The 22,507-nt window shown below is 41.4% G+C and overlaps 1 protein-coding gene across 3 annotated transcripts in view; it reads right to left on the reverse strand.

The window, feature by feature from the left end:
• Positions 1-22,507, reverse strand: part of NT5C2 (5'-nucleotidase, cytosolic II) — a 63,807-nt gene that overhangs the window by 17,506 nt on the left and 23,794 nt on the right. The window contains exons 2-3 of one of the 3 annotated variants that reach the window (XM_052799067.1): positions 14,006-14,079; positions 729-788 (exon numbers count right to left, since the gene is read on the reverse strand). In XM_052799067.1, coding sequence (XP_052655027.1) covers positions 729-730 — 2 coding nt within the window. In that variant the 5' untranslated portion in view covers positions 731-788; positions 14,006-14,079. Of the gene's footprint in view, positions 1-728; positions 789-14,005; positions 14,080-15,497; positions 15,630-22,507 lie in introns of those variants that run through there. The other 2 variants (XM_052799068.1, XM_052799066.1) reach the window with 2 other exon arrangements.

Consider the following 22,507-nt stretch of genomic DNA (forward strand, 5'->3'; position numbering starts at 1 on the left):
GTCTCCGTGCTCAGCTCTTTCACCCAGCTGAGAAGGGCCCAGTCTTCAAGCATCCCCAACTCTGTGACAGGTGAAGAGGCAGAGCCGTGAACCCATTTTCAGAGCATCCTTGCCCAACGTACGTGGGACAACAGTAAAACCAAAGCACATGCTACAACTTATTCTGATTTCTTTTTCTCTTTCTTACTACTCGATGGCCATGTCTCTGCCACCATGCCAAGTCCCCGGCTCCAGAGGACCACACTTATTTTAATAGTCCATGTTCCAACACGGGCAAATGCTTCAGCGGCGCAGGGCCATCAGCACACAGCGCTCGTGGATTATGCAACCGGGGTGGAAAGAAAACAACCAAAGGTTTAAAAACAGCAGAAGCCTGTTGACAGCATTTCAGCCTCCCCTTAACACCATCAGTTGGCTTAACATTATACTACTGAAAGGTAAAAAGCAGCACCCCGGGAGTGAACATTGCAAGCCTTCAGGTCTGTGATGAGTGCGGGCGTCCCTTACACAGTACGTGCTAGGAGGGAAGCCGATCTGGAATGAGCAGGGGTTGTGCAACAACGTATGCAATTCTCATGCATTTGTGTGGTTGTTTTTACCTTTGCTGCCAAGACACATACAGTAACAATTTTATAGCCTTCCTGAAAAGGAAAAAAAGAAAAAAGAAAAAAAAATCTCTACAGAGGCTCCAGCTTATGCAAAATGCTGCTGCCAGGATTTTAACTCACATGAGGCAGATGCAGATTCAGAGTGTCACTCCAGTCTTGACGGAGTTACACTGGGCTCCCCTGTTAAAGAAAAAAATCAGACTGATTTTAAAACTGCAACAGCTCTGTGCCATGTGGGACTGTATCTGCTGGAGCTCTGTCCTCCGGTAAGCTCAGAAGCTGGCCTGGCAGCTATTCCAAATACACTTACAACTGATTTACAGAGGAGACACAGTTGGTAATCGTGCATCCTGCAGGCAAAATTCTGTCCTCATATCCACAAAGCAGTCTTAGATCATCAGCTCAGTGATAATTAGGAGGAAGGGGCTACAAGCACATTGCCCAAGTGACACAAACCCTTCGAGTTTCTCTCAGACGCAGAGCAACTGGTTCAAGAAAGGGTCTTGTGCTCTTTTGGGGACTTTGCCATTATTGTCCATTCCTCAGTCGGTGGCAGATTACTCCTTTCAGTGCACTCACTTTCCTTCACACCACAAAATGCCTGCAAGTGTCAGAGCAGGAGACTCAGGAGACTGAGTCAGGAGCTACTCTGGGAATCTGAGAAGAGAATTTTGCCCTACATCTGAAGGCGCACCCAGCAAGAGCCTCGCACACCGGGTCAGTTTGACACAGCACGTCTAAATTCAACTGTAGACTTCAACACACTTACGCTTGGGCTTTTATGTGCAAAGCATTGTGGGATAAACTGGTACCAAACCTGCACATAGTGCTGGACCATATTGCAGTGCACTGGTTTGCAAGCACAGTAAGACCAGACCTATTCTGCAACTTACAGGTATGCACAGAGTAATCAGGAATAACTTTGGGATCCAATTTGCACTAAATACAAAGCTGAATGAATTGGAATGATGTTGCAACAAGGACCCACAGAAGTATGCAGACCTCCTGGAAGGCTTCTCTGAAAATAAAGTGTTAAAAGCTTGTTCTGTTTCAAAATGAATAGCTAGGGAAGGCTGTAGTGCATGTGATGGCTCTGTTTAAGCTGTGTGGAGGAGAAAGCCCTTCAAGGGCTGCCCTTTTCTTTCCTTGTTCCTCCTCCACACACAGATTTCAAATTCAGGCAGGGCAGCTTCTCATTGAAGATGTAACATGGTTTCTTCCAAGGCTTGTTGACGCTTTGTAAAAGCTAGTCATGGATCACAGGAGAGAAGCAGGAGCTGAAGTTACAATAACCACCCCTTTCTGCACTGCTTCAGCCATGTCACTTCTGTGAGACGTATTTGCTGTCTCAAACTGCACACCTGCAAGCCAGTCCTGCCTAGCCATTTTATTTCCAACCACTACAGATTTAGTGCTGGTAAAAGCCGTGAATTGAGAACAGTGGCAACACGCTGATTTCCCACACCACTGAGGCAGCTTTGAGGAAGCAGCTCCTCATCGCCAGCACCTTGGCTTAGGAAGGCAAAGATGAGCTTGGGAGGTTGCTGCAGTAACAGAAGTCTGCAGAGTGAGCAGCTCCTCTGGGGTGAGAGGCAGGGCGAGGACTACTAAATGATGACCTGATGAAATTCATCCCTGCCTGCGGTTTTTCCCCATCTGTCACTCTCTTTTGCCAGTGTGCTCTCCCATGACGTCCTAGCATCTCCTGAAGGAGTTTCATCTCTTCCATCAGCCAACTCCTTACCTGCCTTCCCTCCCAGCTGGAAGCCGAGAGCAGCCCAGGGAAAGGTGCTTGCAGTGCCCCCAGAAACACCCCCGCATTGGCAGGGGACTTCACGGGAGCAGCTGCTTTCTGCAGCCGATGCATTGCCTGCTCTGATCCTTTGGGCACGTACCGGCTTGACTCCTTCCCCACGCAGATGGTGAGAGCACTGTCTGCGCCGTGGGCTCCCCTGTCCTTGGCCCTGGCCACTGAGAGTCTCTTGGGAATTGAAACGCCTTAGTCTACCCGCACTGTTTCGGTTGGCAGATGAAACTAATTGGCTTTTGACTTTCAGGTGTTCAGATAAGATCAGTATTTCTCTAACTAGAGGTGATGACCTCCTCCAAAGGGTTGCAAAAAGCTTGAACTAACAATCATCAGAAATTTTACCCGCTATCTCGGTTCTCCAGAGGTCACACAAAGACAGATAAGCCAAAAGGTGGACAGATAATGCAAGGGGTTTAGCCTTTTCTCTGAAGCACAGGAAATGCAGCCCAATTACTTTGTGTTAAGTCTTGAAGAAATGAAAGTAAAATAACTATAAACAGGTTATTTCAGTTGTTGCTTATTCCCCAGTGAGTAAGGCATGCAAATCAGGCAGTTAGGGACATATATGGGCAGGTGGGTAGCTAGTATCCAGATTTATGTATGTCTCAGGCACAACATGCATAATTAAGCTTGCGCAAATACATTTCTGAAATTACACAAACCTGACTTAAAGAGCAGGATCAAAGTGCTGCAAATGTTGATCGTATTCTGAATTGCACCACAAATAAATAATGCAAGTACATATTAGAAATACATTATATCAATGTTGTGCTGATGAAAAGTGCTTAGTTAAAGCCTTGAGGACCAAGACCCCCTTTCACAACCCCATCCCCTGTAACAGTACAAGTATCTATGTATCCTGCCTCAACAATATCTATCAAATGAGATCCTAGACTAGTGTCCCAAAATAGGATAGATCTATCCCCAGACCTCTCCATTCTGTCAACAACTCCTCTGCACGTAGCCCCAAAGCTGGGTATTTAGTGCCAGCTACCGCCAGGATGTCTGTCACAGTCACCCCTCCATGACCAACCACACCGCTGACTATTTCACACAAGCACCAAATACTTATTCCCTGGCACTTCCGATCACCTGACTCACAACTCTAGCTGAGAATCCCGAGGGAAACAGTGAGTGACCAGTCCTGGAGGTGTTTGGGACACTGGACTTAATTAAAAAATAAACCCCACTGAAGCAACAATACCAATTAAACATACTGGTACATGTTGGGCAAGTACTTCACATACTGCCAGAGTTGAGGAAAGTTTGTCTCAGCTCTAGGGCCAGAGATCTGAGGATCCCCAGAAGTAACCAGGTAGTGAAGAATGCTATCTGACCTCTATACACTGACCCCTCCTTTCAGGGTATCTATTATCTTCATAACCTGTGTCCTGGTGTCAGCTGGGATACAGCTAATTTTCTTTCTAGTAGCTGGTATAGTGTTATGTTTTGGATTTAGTATGAGAATAATGTTGATAACACACTGATGTTTTCAGTTGTTGCTAAGTAGTGTTTATACTAAGTCAAGGATTTTTCAGCTTCTCACGCCCAGCCAGCAAGAAGGCTGGAGGGGCACAAGAAGTGGGGAGGGGACACAGCCAGGACAGCTGACCCAAGCTGGCCAAAGGGATATTCCATACCATGTGACATCATGCCCAGTATATAAACTGGGGGGAGTTGGCCGGAGGGGGGCAGTTCGCGCCTCAGGAACTAACTGGGCATCCATTAGCAAGTGGAGAGAAATTGCATTGGGCATCACTTGTTTTGTATATTCCAATTCTTTTATTATTATTATTGTCATATTATTATTATCATCATCATCATCATCATCATCATCTTCCTTTCTGTTCTATTAAACTGTCTTTATCTCAACCCATGAGTTTTACTTTTTTTCTGATTCTCTCCCCCATCCCACTGCAGGGGGGGGGAGCGAGCGAGCGGCTACATGGTGCTTAGTTGCTGGCTGGCATTAAACCACAACAACCTGTTACACAGCAATGCCGGTTTTCATATATAATTAGAAAAGAAGAGGATTTATGCTCTAGAATACTAATGACTTCAGCTTCTGTGTTACAGAGTCTTTTCTAACCAGGCGAGGTGTTGTCAGGCAGTCATTGAAACCTAACAAAAGGGAAATGGTAATGTTTCAACCTATGCTGTTCTCTATGTTAAAATAATTCATTACTTACACAGGAAGGAATCTGAAATGTCATGTTTAAGTTTCACACTTGGGTGTTAGCTTCCTTTCGGTTTTGACAACGGAGTCAGACTGCTCAGCTCCGACGGGAGCCCAGACTCACTCCTGGCTGGCACAGCCTGGCAGGGTGGTGCCATTTCGCACTGGAAACACAACAGAGGATTTTCTTTTCCATGAGAACTGGAAACCTTGCAGAGGTACTGGTACATGTACCTGTACCACAGGAGCCTCCATACAAACACGCCTAGCTGGTTTGGCAATCCCAGGAGTGGGGTAAGCACCTCCAGCTCCCCTTGCCTTGCATTTGTCTTTCCAAAGACCCATCAAGAGTTACCTCAACTTCTGCCACGGCTGCTGCAGACATTTCACTTCACAGCATCGTCACCGGACACGAAGGGAAAAATGGACACTCCTGTTTAAAGCCCTGGTTGCATACAGCATGGGTTTCAGTTTGTCTCTGCCTACGTAAACACGTGCCTGTTATGTGCCTCCCTGCATGCAGGGCAATGGAGTCCTGCACGTTTGTGCTGTGCTGACCTGGGAGCTCAGTGCCTGTAAACAAACTGACGAAGTGGTAAACGTGCCTAATTGTAACCGCAAGAAATCCCAAACGAAACCCATGGGACAACTCATATGTTTTCAATTAGGAACGTGATGAATCACTGACTTGCCACTTGTTTATGGACTCAGCTGAACTGTGACCATAAAGGATTTGTCTATGGTCAAAACAAGTTGAGAAACAGCCCGGAACAGACCCCAGTCCTCTTGACTCTTGGGTTTTGATTTTAACCACTAGACCATAAATAAAAACGCACTGTATTATGCAAAGCAGAATTGTAGTATTTCAGCCGATATTTAAATTGAGTTTTCATAGTACCAAACAAACAAAATGGGTAGCAACAGTATGTTTTGTTTCTTTGAATTCACTCAATTTTTCAGTCTGAAGTGAGAAGAAACTGCTGCCATATTGATCATAATTTTCATTTACCCAAAGAAACCTTTTCAAACACAGAAGTGTTCTGTGCAGTAAGACAAAGCTGGCTTTAAGCACACTTCAGTATTTAATGTACCTTTTATATTTCACTAGAAATTATGTATTTGTAGTGATCAGCAAACAAGACCTTGACAAAACCTCCAGGTGTGTCCCAGGATACTTTGTATGCTTAACACACAAGCTGCTCTGCTGTGTATAAACAGCTAGATCTTGCACTAAGCCTCTTGCAGCCACAGATGTTTCTGACAGTAAATCTGGTAACAGGAAGCAAGGCAAAAGTCACTAATCATCAGAGGGTTGAATCTTTTGGATCTGAGCTTCAGTGGCTCCCCAGCACCTTCTTCTGACAATGCCAAATACAGGGTTCTGGGTGGACACCAGCACACACCTATAGAGAAGCACAAAGGCTCTGCAGTCCCCAACTGCAGTAGTGCCCCTAAAGCAGCTATGCACCCACTCTGCAGCCTAAGAGCGATGGAAAATTCCTTACCTCTAATGCTCCTGCAAACATCCCCAAGTGCACAGCACAGCTTTCAGCTCTAAAACCTCTAACCTGGAACAGTATCAGCTCCTATTCTCCCACTCTGCATGCTAAAAGGATCTGTAAAGACAGGATTTGTTGTTGCTTCAAGGACTGACACAGTATTCTATGTTAAGCTCAGCTTGAATTGCTGGGTCTACACTTCAGGTTGTTTTCAGTGCTGCATTTCTACTTGTTTTAAAAACAAAAGTGTTGTCAAGTATCATCAGCTTTAACTCTTCCCAAAGCAGGCGTATTAGTGCTCTCATTGGTAAATTCCAGATATTTTTAGCTTTCTGCTGCTGCACTTTGTTTGCCTTCAATGTAACAAAGATTTGGGCTGTTTGGATATGCCTCAGAGGCTAGCAAAACAGACCTTAGTGTTGGAAAGATTTCTTCTGCTGAATAAAAATGCATGGCTTGAGGTAACAACAGCAGCACTGAGGTCACATTTTGCATGTTGACAGAAGCAATTCAGACAGACTCTGCATTTCAAGGAAACTTCAGTTTGTCTATTTTAATAGTTGGCATAACATTCCTTTGCACTGGAATAATATTTTAAAGATGACTACACAGTCACCTGTTCTTTTATGGGAATTTTTTATGGTTACCCTGTAACAAGAGAATCTTTTTTTGTGCTTAACAAGTGGCCTTCACAATTTAACTCTCTCAGATACAGCCCACTGGGAGTCATAATCCCATACTGGAAATATCCCTGCATTTCCATGGAAACAAACCCCTGTGCCAAAATATGGGCTTAGTTTTTCAGTGAAGACTTCTGAACAGGGAAGAAATAGTTGCATGGGCTTCATATTCAAACATAATTTGCTAGCATCTAGAAATAAAAAGAAAATTACTTAAAGGTATAGTAGCCATTTATACACTATATCTAAGGCATTATTCAGGTGTATTAGTGTCCAAACAGATCCAGCTTCTTATTTCTCTCCATATTCACTTAAGAGAGCGAGCCTCAAAAGCTACACATTTGTTTAACGTTGTGCACCTGGGCTTATATGTAGCACAAGTGCCCATGCTGTCAATAAGCCACATACATAAGTTTTTCTGTGGTGTGCTAAAATAAGGCATTCACAAAGCAACAGCACACATGTGATCTCGGAGTTAAAGCCTTCTGTACTCTCAGCTTTGGTTCCTCCTACAGAGTAAGCTGTTTGTGTCATCACAAGGGTATTTGCAACTTAATAGTACTTCTGTTGTGGTATTAAGATTACTAGATAAGGGGGTCTGTTAGAGTGAAAAATACCTCCATATTTCCATCCATCTGGCAACGACAAGAACTGGCCATTGCTATACTAACAGCCTGCTAACCCAGCTTAGTGTTATTCTCATGTTTTTAAGAGCAAGAAAACAGAATATAGCAGCTTTTGAAACTTCCCTTACACTGTGAAGACTTGTTCTTTCAGCAGCTTCTGTCTAACACTGATTCTTCAAGAATCCACAGACAGCAGATTAGCAGTTTGTCAGTGGTGATTTATTGGGATGGAGCAAGCAACACATGCTTTCTCCACTTCTCATTCGCAATGCCAGCATGTGAGATCCCACAGCTCCAGACCTCGGTTTGCTCATTATACAGCTTTAAATGGTCAAACTCCGAAGAGCAGCAACACAAAGAGAGCAGAGACAGTAGCCACTCGAGCACTGCACTGGTATTTAAGAAAACATCCAGCTCAAAGCATACTAGGAACAATTTAGCTTCTCCATCTGCCTTTAGCTTTAAAACACTAATGGCTAAACCAGCCTCTGAAATCTGCAAAATCTGCACCTGTTAAACTGGAAATGTGCAAATGTGAAAACGTAGACAGCAGATGTGCAATAGTCAAGGCACTGCTCTTTTTTTGCTAGGACAGTCTGAAGGCTACTGTTGTCACATCTACCAATTCCTTTCTCTAGCCACCATACTATCTGTATGACACAAAGAATTGTATTATCCAGAGAACTGGGAAAGAAGCAAAACTGCTTAGTATATCCCCAAAAGAGCCTCAAAGCCTGTAGTACTTACATCACGATGAAACTAAACACAAACCTTTAACCTAAGCAGGAGAGCCTCGTTAGAACATTTGTATTGGAGTCCAGTACCAATAAACAGATAATAACAGTATCTGAACAGAAGAACAAATATTTCTTTGTAGTTACTTACATTACAAGCTCGGCAGCTTTTTTAATTATTCAGTTCAATCCTTCACGTATAAAACTCCCACAATTATACTTTGTTTTTCATATGTGCAATCCAGAAATTTTTTATACAAGGCACAAATTCATTAGTCCCATTTCTCAGTTGTGGAAACTGAAACACAGAAAACTGATACAACTCAGCTACAGTAAAAATACTAGATCGATTGAAGAACCAGTTCTCAATTCAGCTGCCATCTTTTCTCCCAGATCACACGCAGGAACATGCCAATCCTACCTTCTGGTTGATTGTATCTTTTCCAGAGTCAACAGGTAAAGAAAAACATTTCAAAAATAAGATGTGGGTGTGAAAAATTTCCCTGTCCTCCAAACTGCAAGGATGGCTTGGACACAAACGCCTACTTGAGAAAGGGGCAAAATCTGTTTACGCGCTGCATTTTGGAGTAAGTTTTGGACAGCATTAGTCTTTCCCATGTCTTTTCCCACATGCTGAGAAGGAAAATGCTACAGCTGAAAGCATAAGCAATTAATTTTGCAATAAAATCTTTGCAGTGCACCAAATCTTGGCTTTAAGTTGGCAATGTTTCCAGGACATAAGCTATATTCCAATCAGATTACGTTGTATTAATCATATTTACACACAATAAAAACAGTATTTTTCAAGGCTCATTTCCCTTTCTTTTTTATTGAAACAGTTTTCAGCAGCCAGTGATAATTTTATTATTGATTTCTGGAAAACATGGTAGCAGCAGTGATTTAAGTACAGGAAAAGCATTTGAAATTAAAGCATCCTGCCTACTACTGATACTACAACTTACCTACCTGAGATAGAAGATAAAACTTTCAACGTGGCCATAACTTTTGGAGAAGGAGGGTAGTCACAGAGGAATCTTTTCAAGCACAATTGAGTTTGTAATTCTTACTAATTCCCTCTCCATCTGCCAATGGCCCGGTGTAAAATTACAGCCAGTTTGAGAACCCCACTGCTTTAGCCCTGCTCCTGTCAAGGGACATCTATTCATCACCTCATTGTGCAACCTGTCCCATTTAAGACGTAGTAATGCCAAGGCCTCCTGCACTACTTGGATCCAGACCTACTCATTACAAGTGTAGCTCACACTGAGAAGGAAGCACCCAAATAAAATGCTGTGAAACCAACCCCTCTCTGCTGCATTTCCAACAGGCCTCACCAACTCCTAGTCTCAGGTGAGTGTTACAGTGAAGGCTCTCTACTGACATACCTTTATCTTTCTTCCTGCAGTTTGCAGTAAACACAAAACAGAGAAGGCTGTGAATCTTTTGAATTACATGCAACATTTTCCTTTGCCGAAGCATGGCCAGTTTTGACAGTACTAGTAAAACAGGAAGGCAGACGAGAATTGTTACTGACTACTGGTCTTCTAGCCAGCCAGGATGAATAAGCAGGGATGAATCACTCAGATAATAAAAGAAACTACGATTTAGCAAACAAAAATGCGCTACAAAAGGACACTCAAATCTCTCTATCTCAAGGATTTAAACAGGAATTTTTCAAAAATTCTCAGTTCTGCCCTGACAGCAAACACAGCCCTTCACAGGTAATTTGCAGATCCTGGTATAAAGCTGTTGCTTTCCAAGGAGCAAGGGAACCCTGGGGAATCGGCACGGGCCTCACTCCTTGGCTGGCAGGCAGCAAGGTCAGCGGCAGAGAGTGAAGGGCCGCTGGGGTGACAGCTGCGTAACATCACAGAAACTTGTCTTAACCTCTGTTAACAGCAAGGGCTGAAATAGCTGATGACTCTTGCTTGTGTCAAGCCCTCCAAGATTTCAAGCAGCAGCTATTTAACTATGCGCACAAACCACAGTCAAACTTGGCTGTTCTTCCTGCTCCTTCGACCTTCCTCCCAGTAACACCTAGCTTAAAAGAAACATTCTTTTATGTACTAAATGTGATTCACTAACACAAGCAAACCAAACAGACTGAATAGGAAGGGGTCAGTCAGCCGCACATACAACACAGACTTCTGAGCCTCTAGTATTAGGGTATCCAGCACATAAACCTAGGGAGACTTGGGAGTTTCCATACATGTAGGACATCTTACTCACCCCATGAGGATGCAACAGCAATCCTTGATTGGAAAACAAGGAATCTGAAACCTGTGAGAGTTATTTCAATATGCTTTCATTTTATTTTGAGCTCCCAAGCAGTCAAATTAATTCTAGCTGTAATCACAGTGGCTACAAATTCAGCAATTTAATGTCCATAATTTCTCAGAAGAGAAGGCTAAAACCTTCAGGCTCTTTTCTTCAAGACAAAAAGACTTTGTTTGCCCAACCCACCCATTAACAGTATTTCTCAACCTTATGCAAGGAAAGAGACAAACACAATGAGAGAACATATAAGTTATTAACAAGAATTCAAAGTTTAACCTAATTTTGACTTGAAAGCAAACAAGATCACTGTGGCAATGCTGTATCAGCCAGCCTTGATTTTTTTCAATTTTGAGTTAACTGGTCCTTTAATAAGGCTAAGAAATACCACCCTATAAAACAGTGCATGAAATTGTATTTTATGTGCAATGTAACATGATGATACCAAAATTGCTGTCAGTTGGCAAGCTGACATTCTCAGTCATGCTAGTAGTAGAACACATGATCACTGCAGCATGTGTGCAGTAGCTGTTACAATATACTTTAAAATGGAAATGCCATGTCCCTACCAAAATTAGATTATTCTAGACAGAAAACAGTGTTATTGTAAGCAGGTTTGTGTCTTTAAACTCATAAAGTACAAGAACAAAACTGTCTCAAGCTTCTAAAGTTCAAAATAAGTCAAGTGATTCTGACTTCTCTGGCACTGAACCACCTCCTAAGCAGGACTTTTGGTGCTACCAGTGGCCACTGATTTGGGAATAAGAAAGAAGAGTGAAAATGTGTTTTCTTTTACTGACACCACAGCCTCCTCTTCACAAGATGGGTAATTCAAGGTGTTCCAAAATAATCATTCTTCTTCTGAGATGTCAAAGTGTATGACTGTCATCTATGGGATGAATGTCATCAGTTTATTTCTGATGTGAAAGTGCATGACAGAGTGTGGGGAAAGGACGTCGCATATAGTTTTTGGCAGGGTCAATAGCTCTGACTGCCTTCAATCATTGAATATGAACATTGTGCTTGGGATATTTTTAAACAACTTTACAGAAAAGTGACTTAGCAATATCTGAAAGTACAAATGCAGAAAACTAGAAGAGGAGCTGATGACACTGGAGATGCTTCCGTTCTTCTTCCTTGGTCTATTTACATGTCTTGAATGGTCTCCAAAAGGCTTCTGCTCAGCATGCACCATCTGGTATGCAGATACTATTTCCAGATGTTAAATTACAGATAAACTAGCTTTTTACATTGGTTTTTTTTTTTTAATCTAGACAGTAGTACGTCCATGTGAAAGAGTGTTTAAGGGATAACGTGCCCAGACAGAAAACACGACAGGGTCTATTGAATGCACTACAACATACTAATACCATACTTCACTCACCCCACTTCTTCATTGTAATTTCCAATTAATTAATAATAATCATAATCATATTTTAACACTACACTCTTTAAAGCCCCTGCAATGAATAAGTAATTTTTCTTCTGTGTGACAGTTATATATAGCAAATAATGGTCAGATAACAAAAGCCCACACAGAGAAGAAAGGATGACTGAAACATAAGAAGACAAACAGGTAATTTTGTACGTTAATTTCCCAGTTTAGTGAAAAAAAGGGAAATAGTACTTACCAGGCATAATGCTTTTCATCTGCAAAGGCTTTCCAACCTAATTACATTCTCACAACTCCTTGTAAAATGATCTGCAACTATTATCTCTGTTGTACCATGGAAGAAGTCATAGAACAGCAGCTTACCCCAGAGCAGTCCAGATTTCCAGTTTTCTGCTCAGACCACATCCCATTTCTTTTTCTGCACCATACCCTGTCACTCAAGTCCCCTGAATGCACTGACTTTGCCTGCTTAACTGTAGCACTGTGATCTTCCAGCCTTGGAAGCCCCAGGTTTCCATGTTCCCGGGTACTGTTCTAGGATGCTTGCAACATTCACATTTTTTCCTTTCATCAAACCAAGCATCGTTTTGTGGATGACAACACTTTTGCTCTGTGTTTACAGGAACAAGCAACACTTGAGTAAAATGAACAGTCGGAGAAGTGAGGATAGTGCTGAAGCTCTCCTTCTGTCATGATGAAAGTTAGCAACATGCTTCATGCTCCACGCCAGCCCCGCTGGGATCACCTGAGTCATTGGGAAATGCCGCTAGTTTGCAAAAGGCACAGAAGCTGCTTTTCTGTTACGGAAGTGAAACCCACAACTTTTTTTTTTTAAGCATTTGTTCTTGAACAACTGTTTTGCACTCCTTAAAGGCACTGCCACAAGGCTGTCACAGCCGGGAAACATAAACACCAAAAGCACACGCCTGCAGTCAGATCCAGCACAGATTAACGACAACACACTTCATGACTTAAAAAGTGGCAGGAACTTTAAACAGAGGTATAAATAAGATGTTGAACAACCAAACCTTTCATATATAACTGCTTAAAAGAACAAAAGCAAGTGATCTAAATATAAACTGCAGTTACCTGCCACAGCCTCCAAAACTGCTCCTTGCAGCACTGTGTTGAACCATGAGCACATGGAAGCCTTCCTGCCCTTTCCTTAGCCACTGACCCCAGCTCCTGTGACCCTCACACTGTCTCTAGCCACATTACTCATCCCTCATGCCTTCTCAGCAGACACAGTAACTAGATGACCATAGCTGACATACTGCATTAGGTGACCCTGACACTCTACCTCACATTTTCTCAGTTTATATTCACAACGATTCTAAATTGAAATATCAAGGGTGATAGGAATTTTTATCCACAACCTTGGAAGTGGTAGTGAGAAAGAAGGCAGGATTGTACGTGACATCCTCAGTTATATTACAGCCTGTGTGATATTATAGCCTAGGAAAGTGGAAGTGGGCTTTTTTTTATCTTCCTTCCTTAAAATACATAACATCATGCAAGTCTGATTATGCAGAAACCGGTAACTTTACCCTTCCTTCACCAAGTCTCAGAGAACTTGCCTGTCGAGTATTTGAAAGACGGAGAAGTCATGCAAAAAATTTTATGAAACTAAAAGGTCTTATGCAACCTCCCAAAGCCTATCTGCCATAAAGAATGGGCAAAGCTTTCTAAATGAACTTGTTCAGATGACACAAGACACTCCCCCTGCCTTGCCTCTTCTCAAAATGAGTCACTGATGTGGCCAACTGAGGAGTGGGAAAGAAGAAAACCTATTCAAAAAAGACCCTCGCAGGACACAGGAGAACCTGCTGGCTAAAGGTGTAACCCAGGATATGCACCAAGGATAAAAGAAATTAACTCGTTATTCAAAGCCAAGCTTGCTCCGGGGGCAGTATCAAAATATAGTGGAATCTAAGGAAGCAATTAGACTTACTAAGCTTTGGTTTCCTTGACACCCATAATCACTTGAAACTGTACTACAGCAACATGGCTTGTGACCAAATACAGCTTGCAGATAACAAATTTAAGGGAAACACCTAAAATGGAAGTGTAATGAACACTGAACAATACATTTGCTAATAGAAGAAGCACCTGCTAACTGGAGTAGCCCAACCAGTAACTGGTTTTTGCTCAACAAGAGGCAATATTCCAAACTAAGTCAATGACAAAAAAAATTAAGATACTCACCAGCAAGTGTATAATCCATATCAAAACCAAAACACTTTATCTTTTCCATGGCTAAACTTCTGTTTACAAAGACCCTGTAAAGAGACAAGAAATAAAGCCATATGTATGAGCATTTCCAAAATAATCATGTTTTAGGAAAAACACATTCTGCCAGCTGTCAGGTTGTCTGGCTCTCTTAGGTCAAAATGAGAAAATATACCTGAAAACGGAGGCATGTTTCATTTTTTGCCATGAGCTCTCCTGAAGCAAAGCCATGACTTTGCAGGGTTATTCTAATTATTGGTATGCTGTCTAAAGACATACATGCATGCATGCACACACACACTCGGCTTTGCATGTGACCTGCAAAAATTCCTAAGAATAGAAGTGCAAAATCTCCTGAAGCAGAATTCAGAGCTCAAGTGAGAGGAAACTGGAAGCAGAGGATGGGAAGCAATACAATTTCCTTGATTAAAACAAATTATTACAAACACGTAACAAGGAAAGAAGAAGAAAGTAACATTTCTGTGAATAAACTCACAGCACTTGATCCCTCTTTGGAACTATATCTGGAAATCCAAAGCAAACCTAACCAGATCCATTTCCACATTTACACCAATAGCGTTAAAAACATTTAATAAAGCTCTGAAAAACAGCGATTGAGATAAATTTTCATCCACAAGAATATGCTGTTTCTATTGTGAAAATTATAACTCCCCTGCAACTCCTTGACAAAACTGCTATTTTTTAAATTCCACTTTTACTATTAATGCTTATTGCAATGAGAATCTAAGCTGAATACTTCCAGGTCCTTTTTGATGACAACATTTTAATACACCCTATTCAATTTAGTTCAAGTAAATAACATGGTAAAGAACTAGGTCAGAGAATACAACAAAAGCTTTTCTTGCTTCCTGTTCTAACTACTACAGTAACTAAGCTGCTTATGTTCCCCCAGAACTTTGAACCATTTAGCAGATCTGTAATTGAGCAGGACTTCTCTCCGCTGTCTGTCTTATCTGAACTTTAAGAACAAGAGTCAGAACTCAGCTGCAGGATGGAAGCTGAGCTTCTCAACACCCATCTCGGACAGAAAATCCCACGTACTGCTCAAGCTGTGATGCCGAGACAAAGTTCTCTGGTATGAGAAAAGTCCCAGAGCCTTCACCTGTACTCTGATTTCAGTATGTGAAATTCTCCAAATATTTAGTAAGTGCATTGCCCTCAGCAGAGTAATTATCCTCTTAGAAACTGAAATCGGCAGCACTGCCATGTAGGAGGAGTGGCGCAGGGACAGAGATACTGCAATGGAGACGGCAAGTGCAAAACCAAGCACTCGTATGTTCTGAAAAGCTGAAAGAAACCACTGGGAGATTCTCCTCCACACGCATGTTCTGGGCAGGTGGCCCACATAACGTGCCCGTTTAACTGCCCATGTCAATCCACCACAGCTCGAATTTTAACAGCAAACCGCTAACATCAAACTATCACACTTCTATGCAAGTCGTCTTACCTCATCTCTCACCGATGTGCTCCTTGTTTAGTTCGCAGCAGTCTGATTCATCTACTTGTCTGAATCATATTACACAATTCCTTTAAAGCTTCCCTAGTACCAATGCAATTTTGCTTGGATCTGATTTGACTTCAGAAGATCATTATGTCTGAACCAAGCCTTAAAGTACTGTATATCTTCTTGGACAGTGTTCTAGAAAACACATCTGTGGCTAATTAAACCAGTCACTGGATATCGTTGTTGTTCCACACAAATCCACTTGGAATACAGTTTCTCTGGCAATAGTATACTTTCCTCCTAACCTTGCACACTCTCTCTGGGAGTCACAGTTTCCTGGCAAAGTGCCTGCCTTTGACAATGGGGCTTGTCACTAAGGGGCCTCAGAGGTTATAGATGACGCTTTTTTCTGATAGATTTATGTATTACCTAAACAAGACAAAGTGATGGGAAAAAAACTGGAAACTGGTAAAGAAATGCCTTTTGGAAATATGAGATAGGGATTGTAAATCACTAAAATTCACTCCTGAAATAGCTGGCTTTTGAGTAGGTGGAGCAAATTACCCGAATCTGCAGTTTGAATCCATGTTTGTCTTTTAACATCAAAATAGCTCTGATTTACAAGAGGCCAATGCGAAATGCTATTTGGTACTAAACAGAGTCTTATACTTTGTATAATGAAGATGATTACGTACTGTTGCTGCAGATGCCAGGAAGCATTATTTATTAGCTAATTCAAGCACATGATTTCTGATCTCATGTTTGTGCAGTTTGTTTCTGAAAGTGGAGAGCTTTAAGAAGGAATAACATACCTGTGGGAGACACTGCCAACGTTTTTTGTCCAACCTGCAGAGTCCAATTTTGTTCTTGCCTTTAGGCTTAGCCCCCAGAGCATAGTTTTCCGTCCTTCTGAACAGGACAGGAATAAAGAAGGGAAATGTGAAGAAGCTGCAAAGAGCGTTTCAGAATTGCAACATTTGAGAACAGTTTCCCAAATGAGGACAAAAAACAAGCACTAAGACAGAGCTGAATGCGCTTGTAAAAAGGGTAATACGACAGTGCCTGTGAAAGGCGAAAACAAGGGAGCTGTGACCCAAGAGATCTCTCCCAGTCCAGCCTGCCTATGTTTAGATGATGACGACACCAAACTGACCAAAAACCGTGGAAAGATCTCTAAGCTTCTGATATTTTTTCATCGCTTGCTTTTGGAATTTTTACAAACTGAACCCCCGGACTAAAAAAAAAACAACACACATTAATACTGAAGATCTGGAAAAGTTTACTAAAGGCAATGAAACGAACAACATCTATTAGCATATTTTTGTTTCAAAGTAAGTCTTATGACTAAAACATGAAAATTACTATACCAGCCCTCTCTTGGTAACAGCTGGTGAAGATCTCTCTTTCTCCATCAACTCGTAAATATTGCCTATGACCCAGAAACCATATGTGGCAGAGTCTAGTCCTGCCCCAACAGGGCACAGGACCTAGCAGATTTCAAGGCATCCTACTGACTGATTTGACATGGTAATTACTTCACCCACCAGTGCTGGAGTGAAACAGAACAAATATTTTTAAAAGCCAAAGAAGGCTATTACACAACATGTTCAGGACAGGAAATGAGAACACTTTAATCAATTTAAACTTGGATATGCCTTGGCAGATTAAATGGCAGACTAAACAGTGGCAAAAAAACCTGGAACCAATTTCACTTCTCTTGTGAAGGCCCAGCCAGATATTGGGGTTATTTTGTAGGCACTCAGGACCTCAAATTTAAATCCTGATAAACGAAGATGTCTCCCATGCACAGTGCCCCCAGAGACACAAGGGGCTAAGTGGAGACTTACAAATATTTACTCCCAGAAGCTGACCACCTTAATTCAGGGGATTTACTCAGAGTAGTAAATATCTGCAGTATCCTAGAAACTAAAGATAAAAGTTGAGATTAAATCACCACGATAGTTTCTGGCAAGAGCCAGGTGCTTCTCAGAAGCTGCAGACTTAGCCCATTTCAAAGCTGTGCTTAGATCCTAATCAAAGGTACACTCAGCCTGATTTCAAGTATACCACTCAAATGTGTCTGTTGGCTACAGAAATGTAACGTCCCCACAGAAGACATGGTATAGAGAAATGACAAGAGTTGTTTTAAATGACTATAAAGCAAAACCAACAGTAAGACCCCAAGACCCCTAACCACCTGAGAGAAAAGATCCTCTGGTCTCTAAAGGAAAGGATGAGATTACAAGTTTTTTACAGCTTATCTAGATAAACAAAAATCAAAGAAGCTTCCAGATTACAAACAGTCAAGGTAAAGTCAGAATAAGAGGAAAACTAAAATCACCTAACATTTTTAGGCAAGGAAGTTTTAATCTAGAATAATTTTTCTACTTGCCAGAATCAGAAGAAAGAGCACTTTCCCTCCTCCTGTTTTTGTTTTTTTTCCATTCAGAAAATAACTAGCAGCACTGGAGTTAAAAATTAAGCTCATCTAAAAATTTAACAGCACTGGGCAGTAAGACAAATCAAACTGCAGGCATAGCATGAGAACACCCTCTCCATTTCTTGTGCTGAGAGGCAGAGGTGGGTATTGCCTAAACCCACCTCCCCAGCTCCACACCTGTCTGCAACCAGAGCACCTCCTTAAACAGGACATTGCCTTTCTCTTGCCTTCATCTTTCCTTCCTGATGAAAACCCAAGCTTTATATTTCTGCTTTGAGGAATATCCCTGTGAATCTCCCACAGTTTTGCACTCCCTGTGCAGTGTGGCTGGAGCAGCCCAAGGTGTTGGTGCTTGTGGGGAAGCCGGTTGAGGGACCATATCCAGCCCCATCGGCTCCCTGAGCCAGCACATGGCACAGCTGGGAGGGGGGAGGCAGCAGCCTGGACTTGGGATGGCTTAGCCTGGCACAGATCCACACCTTTAGAAAAACTGACTTGAGGAGCCGTTTAAGGGAAACCATGAAGCACACTTCCTCCTTAATGAGTCCTTCCTCAAAGATTAAACCCTGCAGCTTGGCCACAGCAGAAGGCTCTCAATGATGACAGTATTTATTTTCTTTTTGAGCTCTACAAATTGTGCTGGATAAGAGAAAAATGTGTTGTATTGCAAGGAAGAAGGCACTGCTGAGCATGCATAAAGGGAGCTACAGAGCCCTGATGTCCTCAGCACTGCAATTCACAGTCCTTTATATTTTTACAAGAGAACTGATCTCAGTTTTGTTACTGTTCTTGTCAATCGATTCCAAGGCAAGAACCTAAATCCCAGCTGTTCTCGAGTAACACAGGAGAGGAGCGTATGTAGAGAGGGAGAAAAGTTTTTATTTTATTTGTGCAAAATCTCAAAAGCATTCTGTGTCCTGACTGAAATCTGCATGTATAATATTCTTGTAATATGACCATCAAAATAAACAAGGAGGAACTTGGCACATGGGTCACAGCTCCTCATATTGAGAAAATGAAAATGAACAATGTGAGGCGAGTTTCTGGAACAGAGCACTTTTATACTGATTTTCCAAATGTGTCTAGAAATACCTTCCAGCAAGAAGCATTCTTTGTCAGGAGAGTATGTTTCACTGGAAATTAAATAAATACAAAGAAACTTGCAACAGTGCTGAGTGGAACAACAAATACAGTGGGAGCTAGCTAAGCATGACCTACACGTGTGTTTAAAAAAGGCTGTGGTCGACAGTTGGGCTTGAGCCAGCCACGAAACAGGGACTAACTAGCTAGAAGGCTCGGATTCCTGCTTCCTCAAAGTTTAGGCACTTCGGTTAATCTTCACTGTATGGACAACTTCCATGTTTTAATAAGCTAGAAGAGTTAAAAAGAAATAAGAGGGAACTAAATGGATTAGCTTTTAATAGCCTCCCATGTCCAAGTTCCCCACGGCCTCTTCAAAAAAGCTAATAATGAAAAAAAATCCCACTACTCTTATGACAACTGGATATTCTCAGTACTACTAGCTAGTCCCCAGATGTTGTGTGGTTGGGGGAGATGTCTCACTACATGACACAATAGTTCTGGTTACAGGTTACTTCCACCAACAGCAGTGAACTCTGATGAATCCCTCACCAACCTTACTTAGCTGGCACAAATCACGTGAGCAACCTTAAGAAGATACTAGCATACATCAAAAAGTCTTGTCCTTGGGTGCTGGATGCTTTGGTACCTGTCTTAGAAGGGTAAGAAATAAACTGCTTTAAACTACTAAAACCAATGTAATCATTCTTTTGCTGAGTCTTGCCTCTTCAGGCAGGTAATGACCATTCCATGTATTATTATTTATCATACCATTTTGGTCTTCTTTTTTTTTTACAATGTTTGATTTTCAGAGTTCCATTCTAGTCCTTCTTCAACCAAAAAGTAATATTCTGACAGGTCAGTATGTTTGTAATTGTATTTAGAGATAGTGTTTGGGCTCCAGATAACTTTAGGCAGATGAAACAGTATCAGATAGGGGAGACAGAAGAAAGGCATCAAAATTTCCTGGCCACTTCTAGTAACATTTCCAACATAGTGCTCTGCAATTTCACAAGACTAAACGTCCTTGCGCAATTATAGTGACATAAAACTGGAAAATCAGGTTATGATTGGAACTTAAAAGTCTGATGAGGCTGTATCCAGAAACATGACTATGAGCACTTCCCTCTGAAATTCAGCAAGAATCAGATGGAAAGAGATAGCCTTGGCCACTTCTGTTTCCATTGTTTGGGTTTTCTTCCCAGGCAACAGCAAAGTGCCAAGAAGCTCACATATGGATTCCATCCCAAAATAACACCCGTCTGCTGTGTGAAACTATTAAAGCTAGGGATCATGGGACATTTTCTATGTAATTTCTTTATTATTAATTTGGCAAGTGTTCTGCTTTCTCATAAGCTTGCCCATTCTGTCACCTTAACACTCCCTCTCCCTCCTCTCTCCAGTGTCCGAAGCACTAAAGCAAAATAAATAGAGAGCCACATGCTGCCCTCTGCTACACACATGCCACCACATGAGTCCAGGGAGGCTGCACAAAGACATATGAGGACAGATCATAGCCAGCAGTGCCTACAGAGCTACCTCATTTACAGTTACATGAAAATACCATACATCGCCTATCCGAATGTGTCTGATGAAAAGAGCATTTTCAGACTGGTAAAGATTTTTTTCTCATTTGCCATCTCAATGAACTGATCATTTTAAAGAGACTTTATATATAGCTACCCAAATAGATAAACAGTTTCAAACCTCATAGCCTAGTTTATATAACATTTCCACCTGTGCGCAATCACTGATGATCCAGTACCAATAAAGTGAAGAAACAAGATTAGCAGAGAATAGCCCAGAGTTTAGAAATTTGAACAAACTAAAATACATCTTTAACCCTAGAAATCAAAACAACCAATTGGTATCTTTTTGCTTTGTCATTATTAAAGTATATACCACTTTTTTTACCCAGGATCTCAGCGTATATTAACAGCTTAAATCACTTAACTCATATTACCACCATAAGATGCTTTGAAAGCAAACTGTAGCACACAACTATGAAGCAACCTATTCAATACTCTATGACCGATCAGTAGGAGAATTAGGATTAGCAATCACGATGCCACATCCTCTATGCTAGCCAGTAAACAACAGAGCAAGAAAACAAAACTAAAACAAAACCAGAAACCCCATGTTCAGGATGAGAAGTCTCAAATTACTCTGATGCAAAATGGCAAAAGCATCCCAAAATCTGTATGTTTAACAAAAAGGCCATCTCAGCCTTACCGCCCTGTTACGCCAAAACCACAAAATAAAAGTAAATGCAAATACCTGTTTCCCGGATCTTGGTAACTGTCAGTAACAAGAGTGGACGGAACACCAACTTTTTCCATTATTTGCTTTAACTAGATGTGGTTGCTATTTAAACCCTAAAGAGCTATGTGAGATAATCCAGAGGGTGCCTAGAAGTGCTCACTCCAAGTTAAAAAATAGACACCAGGGCAATTTGGTGGCTCAGAGTCAACCTAGTTCTTGCCTAATTACAATCACGTTAAATGACAGTACTCCTCCAGAGCAAATGATCTAGTGATTATCCTCTACCCGGAAAAGTCAACAAGCAGTGCATGAGGGAGGTGGCCTCACAACCACACACACTAAGGAAAAGCCACCTAACAGCTACACATCCATTTTATTTCCGAATTAAAATGTATGTTGCCAATAGCACAGTAATGCAGTATCCTCTTACCAGTGACCTCTGCTAGAGAATGAATAACATCTAGCTTGTATATTAATTCATCTTTAGACCTCACCTCCAACAGGCGCCAACAATGTTGTATAACGAGGTTTGTGGCTGATAGTAACACTGGCTAACTGAAAGTCTTTGTTAAAGTTGTTAGAAATAACCTGAAGATAAAACCCCACCACTTCTCCTCCCCTACAGATTTTTCTGATTCTTGATGGTGCTTTTACGGCCCTTGAACTCTACAGCATAGCATACATGTTCATATATGCAAGCTTTGCTTACTCCATCAATAACCTCAATACTGTAATTTCTTAAGCAGGTATACAAACTGATGCAAACACCAAACAAAACTTTTGGGAGGAAAACTGCTACGAGAAGAAAACAGCTGTAAATATTTGATTTTGAACATTCTTGCCTATGGCACTCAGACATGATTATGATATAGTCATCATAATGAGTCAGTATGCATTACACCAGTTAAACCAGTCTCAACTGGGATTTCTGCCAACAATATTCTATGTTGAACATCCATCCGTCAAGTATGATACAATAAGAAGTGCAACACCTGAAAAAACCACATTCCTAGTATGAATGACCACAGTAAAATATGACTATCAGAGTTACATGTTCAGAGCTAATTTTTTTACAAAGTTTTTTTAAAGTTTTGTGCCCATGAGAACATTATTTTTATTTTTTAAGGTAAATTATTTTGCTTGGATTGGAAACTTTTCCCCTTATTTTATGCTGCTTCAACATTTACAATTCAAGCATATCAGATTTGGTGTAGTTCATGAGAACCAGAAA

The sequence above is a fragment of the Harpia harpyja genome, chromosome 10, assembly GCF_026419915.1.
Source record: "Harpia harpyja isolate bHarHar1 chromosome 10, bHarHar1 primary haplotype, whole genome shotgun sequence".
Lineage (NCBI taxonomy): Eukaryota > Metazoa > Chordata > Aves > Accipitriformes > Accipitridae > Harpia > Harpia harpyja.